Raw genomic sequence first — 12,549 nt, 5'->3', positions numbered from 1 at the left:
TGCCAGCACTTGTTGCAAGGAGGGGAAGCTTGTGGGTTGCAGCCCGGGATTTGGGGAGGGGGGCAGGAGCAGGAAATGAGCGTCCGCCCCCAGAGTTTGGCCCCTCTAGGAGGAAGCGCTCGTTCGCTTGCACCTTTAGGCTGAGTCCATCGTAGAAGTCCGAACCCGCCTGCGGGGGAATCTGGTGGGAATGGAGAGCTGGCTGTGAGATGCGTCTCACGGGCTTCTTCCAGTGCGCGCAACAACTAGGCAAGAAGGCAAACGCTGGGGGTCTTTGCGCGTGGGAGGAGGGAGCCGCTCCTGCGCTGGGCAACTGCAGCAGGCGAATGAGAAGGCTGGTGTGCAGCGGGTGTGCCAGTAGGCGTTTGGGGATGGGGCGCAGACTGGTAGCTCGATCGTAGATCCTGGCCGGTTCCCGAGCGGCATGCCAGCGCTGGCGACTCAGAGTCCAAGGTGCCCGTCAGCCCCACGAGGTAGACCAGACCAGGAAATCAACTCCGCAGCAAGGCTGAAACTGCTTTTATTAAGAGAGCCTCGCACACCTGATTGTCCTGTGTCTCCTCCGCCTTCTTAGGCTCCGGTGAATTAGGGAGGTGTCTGTCTGAGCTGTTTCCAAACGTTATCTCATTAGTCTGGACTTAATAAATGCTTCACTCCTTTTGTCCAGGTAACCGTTCTTCCATATCTCCATCAGGGTCATCTTCCTTCCTCTCTGCAGCCCCCAACCCAGCCTAGGAGGTTCTCAGCTTGGTCATCTGGGGAGGGGTCCTTGCTCACCACTGGTGGGTGGGCAGCGGCCCCAGCAGGGTCAAGCGTTTCTTTTCTCCTGCTCACAGGATCAGGCCACCACCTCCTTTTTTTGAGGAGGGGAACCTAGGGTGGGCCAAACAGCTGGGCAAGCTCAAGAGGAAACTCAAAAGTGTAGCTGCCTTGGACCTCTCCAGACTTGACTGATCCAAAAGCTAGGCAGGTTGGTTATGGTTAGCCCTTGGATGGGAGACCACTAGGAGATCCTGGGACTGCAGTAGACTAGAGGGGTAAGTTTGAAAAAAAAAAAGTATCCCAAAAGAAGGCATTAGCAAATCACTTTTCTATCATGCCAAGAAAAGTTCATGGGTGTGTCCAGGTAAATCGCCAAGAGCTGAGCTCGGCTCAGAGCCAACCCTCCCTTCTTTGTCAGCATGTTTCAGGTTGTTGCTTTAGCAACAAGACCTGAAGACAAAAGTACAAGGTAGATATTATAAAATGCATTTGCAACCTGAACAGTCTTTTATCAGGGGAAAACAACATGCGCCATGTATAACCACAGTCTTAACTTAGATTATACCAATGTTTCTAATGCAGTCACAATGTCTTTACGGTTAAAATAGCAGATATCCTACTTCCATAATGTTAGATGTTGACCATTTCTTGCCATCAAGCAGAGTGCCAGCAATTCTCTTCCAGGGGTTAAAAGTTGCTTCCAATTCACAGATTATGTTGTTTGATCCGGCTGGAAATTCCTAGCTGCCTTGTCGAGCTAAGATCTCTGAGCCAGAAAGTATCATTGGGTTGCTGAGTCGGGGGGACAAAAGGCCGAGCAGTGATTTATTTATTTAATAAATAGCATATTTATTTATTTAATAATGTTTTTATGGTTCCATTGCAACTGACTGACTGACTTGTAAAGTCTCTGTCTCTTATTCTGGCTGGATTGTAATAAAAAGATCCCTAAGAGCAAAGGTTTCCAAATGCAAATGTTGCATAAAATCTTTGGTCAGCACCTCTAAGAAATTCTAACCGTTTCTTTTCTTTTCTATCACAGAATGGGACCTAGATGCATTTTCCACTCATGAATTGGGGAACATCATTAATGTTTTGAGACTTCTTTATGACATTCTGGTTGTATAAATGAATTGCTGAACCAATCGTGGAGGACCTTTGACCTGGTGTGGTGCTCAGCTTTGCAGGAAAAAATGGATGCACAGTCTCTTTTAGGAAAGGGAACAGCAAAATGGCATCACACCATGGATGAGAAAACAGCCAGCCCAGATTTACAATGCCAGCATTTCAGGAACGTCCGCTACCAGGAAGCCAAAGGTCCCCGAGTTGTTTGTAGCCAACTGCACCAGCTCTGTCATCAATGGTTAAAGCCAGAAAGAAACACAAAGACTGAGATACTGGACCTGGTGATCCTAGAGCAGTTTTTGGCCATTCTGCCCCCAGAGATGGAGAGCTGGGTCCGAGAGTGTGGAGCAGAGACCAGCTCCCAGGCGGTGGCCTTGGCCGAAGGCTTCCTCTTGAGCCAAGCAGAGGAGAAGGTGCATGGAGAAGACCAGGTGAGAGAAGGTTTCATCCTGTTAGTTCTAAAGAGCAAATCACCTATAAACAATATTCTTGAATTCTTAAATACCTCCATGCTAGGGTATGAAGGGTGGGAACCTAATAATATAAGGAGATTTCATTCATATTTTAGGCAACTTGCTTTATTTCCTTTTCCTGATAATTTCCCAGTTATCAAAAAACCAAACTTCCTTCCAATTGAACTGAAAGATGTAGGGACCTGTGCAGATGGAGTCAGAAGATGAGAATTACCTTCTTTTCTTTTCTTTTTTTTGGTATGCTGTTACTCTGACTTCTTCATTCCTGGTTGGAATTTCAGGTTCAAGGGCCCATTGGGCAACACAGCACAAAGAAGAATCTGGCTGATCCTTCTCAAGAGAAGCTATTTCAACAGATCCCTCAGAAGGATCAGAGTCAGGATTCCTCTTCAGGTAGGTAAGGCTTCCTTTTGAACTTCCCTGCAGAAATTCCAATTCTCTTCCCACATCTCATGGGCACCTGAAAGTCAAGAAGGGTTTTTAGAATAGCGTGGACTTCCATGCTCTCATGTAAGGTATCTCCTGCAATGTATAACTGTGGTTTTTAGAAGCCTGTTTTTGCCACCTTTGTCTCTCACACAGGAAGCAGAGTGACATTGTTGAGACTTTCTGAAACACCTCCTCTCCATGGCAGAGCAGAAACATCAGCTGTGTCCGCAGCTCAGGTAGGAACAGGATCATCAAAGAAGATCTCTGGGATCCATTTGGAAGGATTGTTCCAAGTACCAAAACGTAACTAAATAGAGTGAGGAGATCCAGGTTTAAATTTCTGTCCAGTCATATGCATACAGCTTAGCCATCTCTCAAGGCTATTGTGGAGATAAAAATGAGAGAAGAAACTCTAAGAAAGTCTTATTTGGTAATACATATATCCCACCTTTTCCCCTAGATATTCAATGCTTTTATGTGAATTTGTCCAGTCCTAGTCTTACACTCCATACTGGCCTTGTGAGAATGTATTTATTGAAATCTGTTCTATGAAAAGTTTTGATAACAGCTTTCTGTGTTGGAGAGAAGCCCTATGCCTTATTCCAGTCATGCTTGGTTCCTGAAAGCTGGGTCTTCATGAAGTTCCATTTCTTTGCCTTTTCTTCCTTACTTTCTTTGTTGTGTTCTACAATAGCTGGAGTAGGAAGAGGAGAGTCTTCCAAGTATCCATCTTCTCTGGAGAAACAAATCTTCCCCTCCTTTGATGCTCACATGAAAAAGGGCAGGCATGAATGAAGTGTTTTCCATATTTCTGTGCCCCTTGGAAGAATGATCACTTATCCTCATGTCTTCCTTCCTTTGACACCCAAGGGAGCCAATGCAAATAGGGGAGTGTCTTCCATATATTTTTTTTTCCCCTTGGAGAAAAAAATGCCCAAGAGATAAAGGAAAAGATGCAAATTAGAGAGGGTCTTCCTTGTCCTGGCTTAAAGGAAAGATAGCCAAGTGATGGAGTCACAGGCAAATGGGGAACTGGCTTCTACTTTATGGGGCCTTTTGGAGCATTAAGTGTTCCTGCTAATGTCAGGATATTAGGTGATTTCAAGGTCTGAAACTGAGATGCCAGCTCTTTCCCTCAGCAGGTACGGGACGAATCAATTCTGATCTTACTTTCTTACTGAAAACATTGCACTTCATTTTACATTCTACACAAAGATCAGAGAAAGTCTCAACTCTGTACATCAGGGCCCTGCTGCTCTTCCTGGTTGTACAGTTTGATAGCAGCCACTCCTTCATCAACCACTCCTTTCCCACATGATCATGTGCCTAATATCTGTCATTTGGAAGGACTACAAAACCAGGAGCTGCCATCTTGGTAGCCTCATCAGCACCATCAAGTCAGCATCCTAATCAATAAGAATTCCTTTGGACTGCTGCTGTCAATTAGGGCAAGCACTTCATTACTGCTTTTAATGAAAGCTAGAGTTGAAAACATGACACGGTTGACCTCATAACTTAGATCCACAAATATTTCTCTAAAGGGTTCATCTGGGCTCAAAAAGATATAGAGGAGGAGGAGGACTGTTTGTAGGCCTCAGTTTGGTAAAGCTTCCTTGGTGACGTGTATGTCCATCCTCAGTAGCAGAACTCATAGAATTAGGGCATAGAAAGAAGTTTCTGCTCTGTCTCCAATGAAGGAAGTCTTGGTTCAGCCTGTTAAGGGAGCATATGTCAGAGTTCAAAGTTTTTTATGTAGAGATGTTCAGTCTAGCCAAAACCTCATTGCTGCTTTTTAACAAAAGCTGTAGAGTGCTTATATTAGAAACTTAGCACCATTGGCCTGATCCTGGCCAGCATCCTCAATTTTGGTCTGAGGAGACCATATACTCTCTCTTCTCAAACAGAGCATGGGAGAAAATATATGTAGAGGAGGAGGATAATTCTGTGGGCCTCAGATTTAACTAGGTTCCTGGCTAACATGGACTCTCTCGTCCTCATTTGGAAAGTCCATAAAGTCTTTTGCACCAAAGAGACTATTGCAGAGGTTCCACACCTCTCTCAAATAGTTTATTTTGTCTCAATAGATCACTATAGTGTATCAGACCTCTCTCCTAGATACACCAAAAAGTATAGAGGTATACAGGAGATTTTTTGCAACAATAATAACATAATCAAAAGAGACAGTGGTCCCAGCCTAGCCCCTCCCCAGCTCCCAACATGATGTGGACCTTTTTAGGACTTAAACAAAAAGGGGGGGGGCTATTTGGTGCATCACACCAGTTGGCCATTTTATGTGTCGATGGTCATTTTGTGGAGAAAGGAATCTTGGCTTCTCTACAAACTTCTTATCCTAAAAAAAACAAAAAGGATTTCTGGAGAGGGGTGGGATGGAGTACAGAATGGGTGAGTGTGAGTCTTTGTGTCATTGGTAGACTTGCTTTCATCATGAGAATATATGAAGACCTCTTCTTCATCACTGCCAAGAACCTACCAATGAGGCCTGGAATACTACAGAGACAATTTGTCCGCAAGGCATTTGCAACTTAACAGTGTTGGGTCACCTGCATTACAATGTAATCCACTCAGAAGGTGTTACGTCATTCGTTCAGACAAAGAGGATCCAATTGCAGCTAAGCAACTTTTTTCACCTCAACTTGACAGAAATATAAGGAAGAAGAAGGTAGTCCACCCATGAAGCTTGTCCAAAGACTGAAGATGATGAGGACTCTGTATCAAAGCTACCTTTTACCTGGCATGATAGCCCCTTGAGAAAACAGAGGTGGGTATGAGCCTGAACAATTAGGGGAGGAGTGAGAAGAGGATTACTCTGTATTTGCTACCCATGTTAAACATTATTTTTCCAGGAAGCAGCTATCTGTTCCAAAGCTAATGAGAATTGTCTCGGTCTGAAATACTGTGAACCTGATGGGTCCGCTCCTCGTGTGTAGTATTGGATAAATATCTGGAATTAAAGAATAAAGATGATCCACATTAGAGATCAACAGGTCAACCCCAAGAAGCCACGTTCTGCATTGAGTTCCATTGTTAGAGTAACAATTATTTCAGTTCTGTCATGTACCAATCAAGAATTGTCATCTTACAAACGTGAAGGTTGCTTCTAGAGGACAAGAGGTTCATGAATGTCTTCCTTGAGAAGAGTTTACAAATTCTGTTATAAAAGTTGTGTTTTCAAAATGAGCTGTGGAAAAATGCTTGTATTTAATCAGTACATTAGTCTGTGCTTTACCTGCTGATGTTTAAAATCGGGACATTTGTTGGAAGCTACAGTAAGTCTGAATTGTGTTTAAAATTATGCTAATCGCTGAGCAGCTGTTAAAAACATTCTTAAGCCTGAAGCTGATGAACGATGTAGCAAAATAAAACCCACATGTTGATAATATTATAGGTCATCTCATGATTATGGATATGTCATAGATGAATTACAATAAAGTAATTAAAAATGGAGATTGAATTAAGTTTGCCATATTTTATTATTGTAAACAAGCCATTCTTTTAAAAAGCATGAGCAATGTATCTTGCAAATTATGATGAGGAAACAAATTGTGCTTATGGGCTGGACAAAGGGTTGGAACTACATTATCCTAACTAAGTGGGACAAACTAATAGCCAAGGGTTTTTTTAAGGGGTGGGTACAAATATACTGACTGAGGGTCATTTTACCATGCAACCTTGGAGAGACTAAGACTGTACTTCCATCAAGTAAATAACTTCTATTCTGATATGAGGAAATAATTCACTAATAAAGGCTCATTTACCATATGCTCTGCCTGCAGCTATTCATTGCAAATGGGGAGAGTTAATCTGGCATAAAGGTTAACTTTGCTTTGGTTTGTTTTATATTTCATAGGAATATAAATTTTGGAAAACAGAAGAGAAATCAGAAGGTCAGTTTTGCTTTTGTTTTTCAAATTTATTTATTTATGATCATTTGTGTGCTGTCTATACCACCTTTCTAGGCAGCTTACAGTTCTAAAACAAAACAGCCATCAATAAAGCTAGTTAACAACCAACACCACCACAATTAGTAAGGCCAACACTCCTCTTCAAGAATGCTTACCAATTTACACTCAAAGTTCTGCAGAAAGGCATAGTCTTGTCTGCTTTCCTAAATGAAAACTGGGTAGAATCTAACCTGACCTGGGATGGGGGAGCCTAGTTGTTCCAGAGCAAGAGAGACATGACCAAGAAGACCGTCTTCTGGATCCCTGTTCCCTTTTCTAGCTCCTGCTTTGCAGGGTACCTCCGGCCTCCACCCTCTCAGTTTGTACTCCCCCACTCAGAATCCATGTGCAGTTTGGGGGTCCTTCTGAACTTGCAACTCCTGCTTGAAAAGCAGGTGGCAGATGTGGTCAAGAGGGCCTTTGCCCAACCATCTCATGCGTCAATTGTGCCCATTTACAATACATTCTATATGGAACTGCCCTTGAAGACCATCTGGAAGCTACAACTGGTCCAGCATGTAGCAGCATAGGCAGTAATGGGCATGTCTCAGTACACCACTAGTCTCGTAAGTTGTACAGTAGGCTTCTGGATGGAATTCAAGGTGCTGGTTATCACCTGTAAAAGCTTTGTGTGGCACAGGACCTGATTATTTGTAGAACTGCCAGTCTCCAGTTATTTCTGCCTGTCCAACTATGGGATGGGCATGCCTCAGACCTTTCCTTGAGAGAGTGTCATCTTATAGGACCTAGGAAATGTACCTGCTCTGATGCTGCCCCTACTCTTTGGTCTGTATGTTAGGAAGGGGGAGGTGTGTGTGCATTGGTTTTATACTTGTATGCTGCCCAGAGTCATTAATTGTGAATTGGGCAGCCTTGATTAATTGAATGATTATGTGCCACCAAGTTAGCATCAATTCTTAGTGACCACATAGATAGATTTTCTCCAGGAGGATCTGTTTCCAACCTGATCCTTCTGGTCTTCCAACAGTGCACCTATTATGCTGTAATTGAGTCCATCTACCTTGTTGCTGGTCGTCCTCTTCTTCTCTTTCCTTCCACCTTTCCCAGTATTATAGACTTTTCCAGACAGCTTGTTCTTCACATAATGTGTCACATGGACAGCCTTGTAAGTCCTTTTAATAAATAAAAAACAAAAAAATTAAAAAGCAAACCAGTAACTTATGCAGCCCCTACAGTATGGATGTCATTCTACAGTACTGATTTGCCCCAGTCAACAAGTGTGTGACTGCGATCCATACAGGCTGTAGCTTCAAGTCATCTTCAGGGATAACCCCATGAATTATGATAGTGTAACTGGGAGATAGCTCCCTGATCCAGAAAAGGTTGCAGTTAGTGAACCAACTGAAGCTATCCAAAAACCCTCCTGACTAGGCCTTCCACATGTTCCTCAGTTTATTCACTGCTATTCACAGGCTATTTCTATCCCAGTTCAGTGATAGGTTCCTTTTTCAGTGCTGCCACCCCTCTTGATTCTCCAATCGACATGGTTTGATTCTTTAAGAAAGTTGCTATTTCCCTTTTACTTCCTTTACACACAAATATATTTTATTGTTAAAGACATGTTATTGTTAACTCCAAGGTTCTACTCAGAGTAAATGTTCCATATTTCCCCCAGTACTAATTTATGTGGCTAATCTTTTTTTATAATGATAGAGGACATAATCGATCTCACCAAAGAAGGACAATTCTCCATTTTGAATATGGAAGCTGTGAAGCCATTCTCTGATGTCATCAAACGAGGTATAGCTTTCTGGGGGAAGGTTAGATAATGTAATAGCTTTTTATGTTGATGATGCTCTAACCCTGATCTCCAGATAGCCCCAACCCTGTTAGCCTTTTGTAAGGCTCTGAAGACCTGCCTGTTCGATAAGTTCTATTGGTGATATGGTTTTGTTTTGTGGGGGTTATTACTTAACCAGGGCATCATGAGTTTGTACTGTTATGATGGTTTTAATATTCGTACACTGCTCAGAATCACTGCTGCGACATGGGCAGCTTGTTTAAATAAAGAAACAAATATTTTTATGTTTTATATTCAGAAACAGTTGAGTGGAAAACTCTTGAAAATGGAAAGATGGAGCCAGCTCTGGGAACAGGTGAGGGCATGATTTATCATCATAAGTCTGTGCCTGTTAGTTACATAAATATTCTAAAGGGGTGCTTTGTTTGTAGAGCTGACCCAAGTATAAATAGACTTTCCAGAAATGCCCCGTAAAGAATGTAAAGAGGTTAAAAAAAATCTGTGCAAAAAAGAAATGAAAGATGTATTCAGCATACATAAATATGAAGTGGTGAGTCTTTTTCCTTTCTAATCCTTAGGTGCTACAGGCAGTACTCAGGTTATTAAAGCTGGAACAAAACCAAGACCTGTTGACCAAGTCCCCCAGATGACACCATATACAAAACCAAAAGACAAAGGTATAAAACGTAACAGGAGACACCTTGAAGATGATGTCAGTACAGAATGTGTTCCAGAGCAAAAGAGGGTAACATTTGAAGACACCTCTAGGACTGAGCTGTCGGCAAGTGAAAACCACAAGTCAGTGACACGGGCATCCCGGGTGGTTCAGATCGTAAAGTTAGTAAATATGCATTGTCTCATTGAGAACAAGCTGGAAAAGATTGAAAAATACAAAAACGAGTTAAAGATGTTTTGGGATGCTCTCTTTGAGAATGATCTAGGAACTTATGAGGCTCAGATGGATCAAATGCAGTGCAAGATTAAACGTGATTTTAAGTATTCAAAGTATTGATGGTGCATGTCTGAAAGCAATACAACTTAGAGATGGCTTCCTTCCCCCAAAAGAGGAGGAGGATAAACATAAAAGTGGAAGAAGCCTAAGAAACTGTTTCCTTCTAATATTATTCCCATTAACACAGAGCCAAAGGATGTCTTTGATGCTCCAGAGGATATACAGCACTGATAACACCAGTGGATGTTCCTGATGTATTAGAAGATCAGTCTACGATACAGAAGTCTCCTCCCATAGTTGAGACATCATGGTTGAGTGTCTGATTAGCAAGTCTGATATGTTCATAAGGACCAAATATCCTACACTGAAACTGTGGAAACCCTTACAAAATGCCACACACCAGGTGTCAATTATATAAATTCCTACATTGCTGCAAGTGAGAACAGAAAATCTTCTTTTTCCAGTTAAAAAAAACAGGAATTCTTTTCAGATTGAATGTATTTTTTAACCTATATTGGAAATCTCATGCAAAATAAACCAAAGTTTTGCAAAGTTATTATTTTGCTTTAGTGGTTTTCATTCTAAGGCCTCCAAAAGCAAGAGTCTTTTAGCAAAGTCATTAAGGAGAGAAGCCTATGTTAGTAGGCATTAATAAAGATAGCAATCTATGTGTTGCTGGAGAGTTATTAGCCATCATACACGCAGGATAGCTTGCAGATTCAGAAACATGCACAGATTGCAGATGTCAGGTTCGGTCAGCACGGGGCTTCAGGGAAGCTCGCAGCCAGACCACGCGGAATCCACCGGCGGTAGCTAGCGAGGAAAAGAGGAACTGAAAGCGCCGCTAATTAATGGGCCACCTGCGCCCAGCCAAACAGGAAAACCGCAGCAGAAGCTTTTAACTATAAACTGATAACGGTGCGAGCCAACAATGAACGGGGCCCAACGCAGCACAGAACCCTCGGGCTTGCACGTAACGGGGAGGAACCAACCCAGCCGGAGGGGGACTGGCAATCAAGGACAATGGACCCTGACTGAACCTGCCATCATGGACAATCAAGGGGGATTATTGGGGGGCCGATAATCCGCAGCGGCAACGCGATCGCGGGGCGGGAAAAAAGCGCGGGAAGGGGGGAATATAACAAGTGATGCAATTGTACCAAGCCAGTCCTGGCTTTGCTTGTGACTGCTACGTTACGCATGAGTAAACCTTCTTTGTGAACCACACATGTCACGAGAGTTTCTCTGTCGAACGGGGCAAACCTTACAGCAGACAGATCAAAAATGATATACCAATTTAGCCACTAATCAAAACCATTTAGAAATTAATGTTCAGATGGTTACATAAATTGATAAAGGGTGGGAACCAGTTAAAATTCAGTTGCTTAGTGTCAGACTCCTCCAGTAGTAAATCACAGTCCACCTGATACTTCATAGGTTAGTCTTACTCCTGGCTAGATATGGCATAAGATGGTTTGGCTAAATTAGAAACTAATGAAGCCATGCAGAACAGATGATTACCTCTGATAATGCTAAAATGAAGACTTTTTATACCTTGGGGACTTAAACTTGGTTTCATCCTCCTAGCTTTCTGATTTAATGGAGACATTGCAAGACATTTGGTGGCCTTGAAATCAAGCAGTTACATGTTTACATACCAGCTATCTCTGGTGGTTCCTGTCTCATGCCTCACTCCTAGATGTCCTTTTTTTTTTTTAATTTACACACGATGATCACATCTGTGAGCATCTACCTCCAAACACAAACATGCTTTGTTTTGCAGATGATTAACATAGACAAAAATGTTTCCACCCACTTTAAATCCTGTGTTTAGTATGCATTTAATGCAGAGGGTTCAAACTGTCTGCCTCCAATAGAAGAGAATAAGCCATCTCTAAGCCCTAAATGATGGATAAAAATTAAGGTTGGTATGTAGTCTGGATGGTTATACCATCAAAGGTAACATTATGATTGTATTTTAATTTTAACAACAATTATTGATATAGCTCTGAATAACATCATGAGATTACCCAACAGTATTGGGCAATTTTCATCCTATCTCCAGGCTTCCCTTCCCTTCTTGTCAAGAAAATAATCCAGATGCAGTTTCAGAGAGCCCTACTCTCCTCATTCCCTAATTCACATCTGCATAAAGCCACTGAACGACATCATATGCTGATATGGTGTTAGGTATCATTACAGTGACCATATCTTCTTGGAAAAAATAAAGGACAACAAACCTGGAAAAGGAGGAAATCTGAAAGATATAAGGATAAAAATGCATATGTTTAATGCATATGTTTATAAACATAAACATTCTGATTGTGATCTTGTTCTTATTTATGTTTATTTAAATGGTATTATATGTTTTCATTGTTGGTTTTGTTGTACGCCACCCATCTCACACAAGGCGGCCATATAAATTTGATAAATAAAAATAAATAACTTTGCTTTACAAAGGTAAATTCAAGAGCAAAACCAAGAAAAACTTTACAGAAAGGCACATTCTAATAAAAATGTCTAAAATCAAAGAGTATATGTAAATTTATTTTAAAAAGAATTCAATTTCCATATTTTTCACATGAATGTGAAAGACACTGCATTGTAGGGTAAAAGTTAACCATAATAAAGGACAAAAGTGAGGTTTTGAAAAATAAATCTAAAGGACAGCTTTCTGAAATAAAGGACTGCCCTTTATAATAGAGGACATGTGGGCACTGTATGTCTCATCAGAATGCCAGTCTTTGGAGATGCTGGTCCTTTTCCACGACATGGAAGGAAGGCATCTTTCTACAGAAACCAAAGAGGACATTCCTGTCGTGGGGGAGACATCAACAGTCATTCCTGTTGTGGGGAGACATCTCAACCCCTTTTCACATCAAAAAATACTATTTGTTGAGATAATCAATCTCCAACTGATCCTGTGGGAAATTTTAGTCAGCCTCCCCCCCAGAATTGAGCGCAGATTCTTCCTTCTGGAGGACTTTCCCGCCTTTTTCCTCAGAGCTGCTTCTCTCTCCCTCCCACCGGAGAGGGAGGGGGTTCCCAAGGCAATTGCATGGAGTTTCCATGACAACCACAGGC

General features: G+C 42.0%; 1 protein-coding gene across 3 annotated transcripts; it reads left to right on the top strand.

Annotated features, from left to right (window-relative positions):
* Positions 1-20: 20 nt before the first annotated feature.
* On the top strand, positions 21-10,593 carry LOC103057633 (uncharacterized). Of its 3 annotated transcripts, none has more exons than XM_088151436.1 (8): positions 21-249; positions 1,805-2,318; positions 2,642-2,753; positions 2,943-3,025; positions 6,658-6,694; positions 8,426-8,512; positions 8,812-8,868; positions 9,092-10,593. In XM_088151436.1, exons 2-8 carry the CDS (start codon positions 1,956-1,958, stop codon positions 9,523-9,525), a joined length of 1,173 nt encoding a protein of 390 aa, XP_088007562.1. In that variant the 5' UTR covers positions 21-249; positions 1,805-1,955; the 3' UTR covers positions 9,526-10,593. The 3 variants fall into 3 exon arrangements, with proteins under 3 accessions (XP_088007562.1, XP_025032721.1, XP_025032722.1); XM_025176953.2 differs by having other exon boundaries at positions 21-667; XM_025176954.2 differs by lacking the exon at positions 21-249 and adding an exon at positions 693-1,037.
* Positions 10,594-12,549: the final 1,956 nt, after the last annotated feature.

This window comes from Python bivittatus, unplaced genomic scaffold (assembly GCF_059951505.1).
Source record: "Python bivittatus isolate LINGU-HERP-01145 unplaced genomic scaffold, Pbiv_v1 ctg000650_np1212, whole genome shotgun sequence".
Lineage (NCBI taxonomy): Eukaryota > Metazoa > Chordata > Lepidosauria > Squamata > Pythonidae > Python > Python bivittatus.
This window is presented reverse-complemented; position numbering and strand designations above follow the sequence as displayed.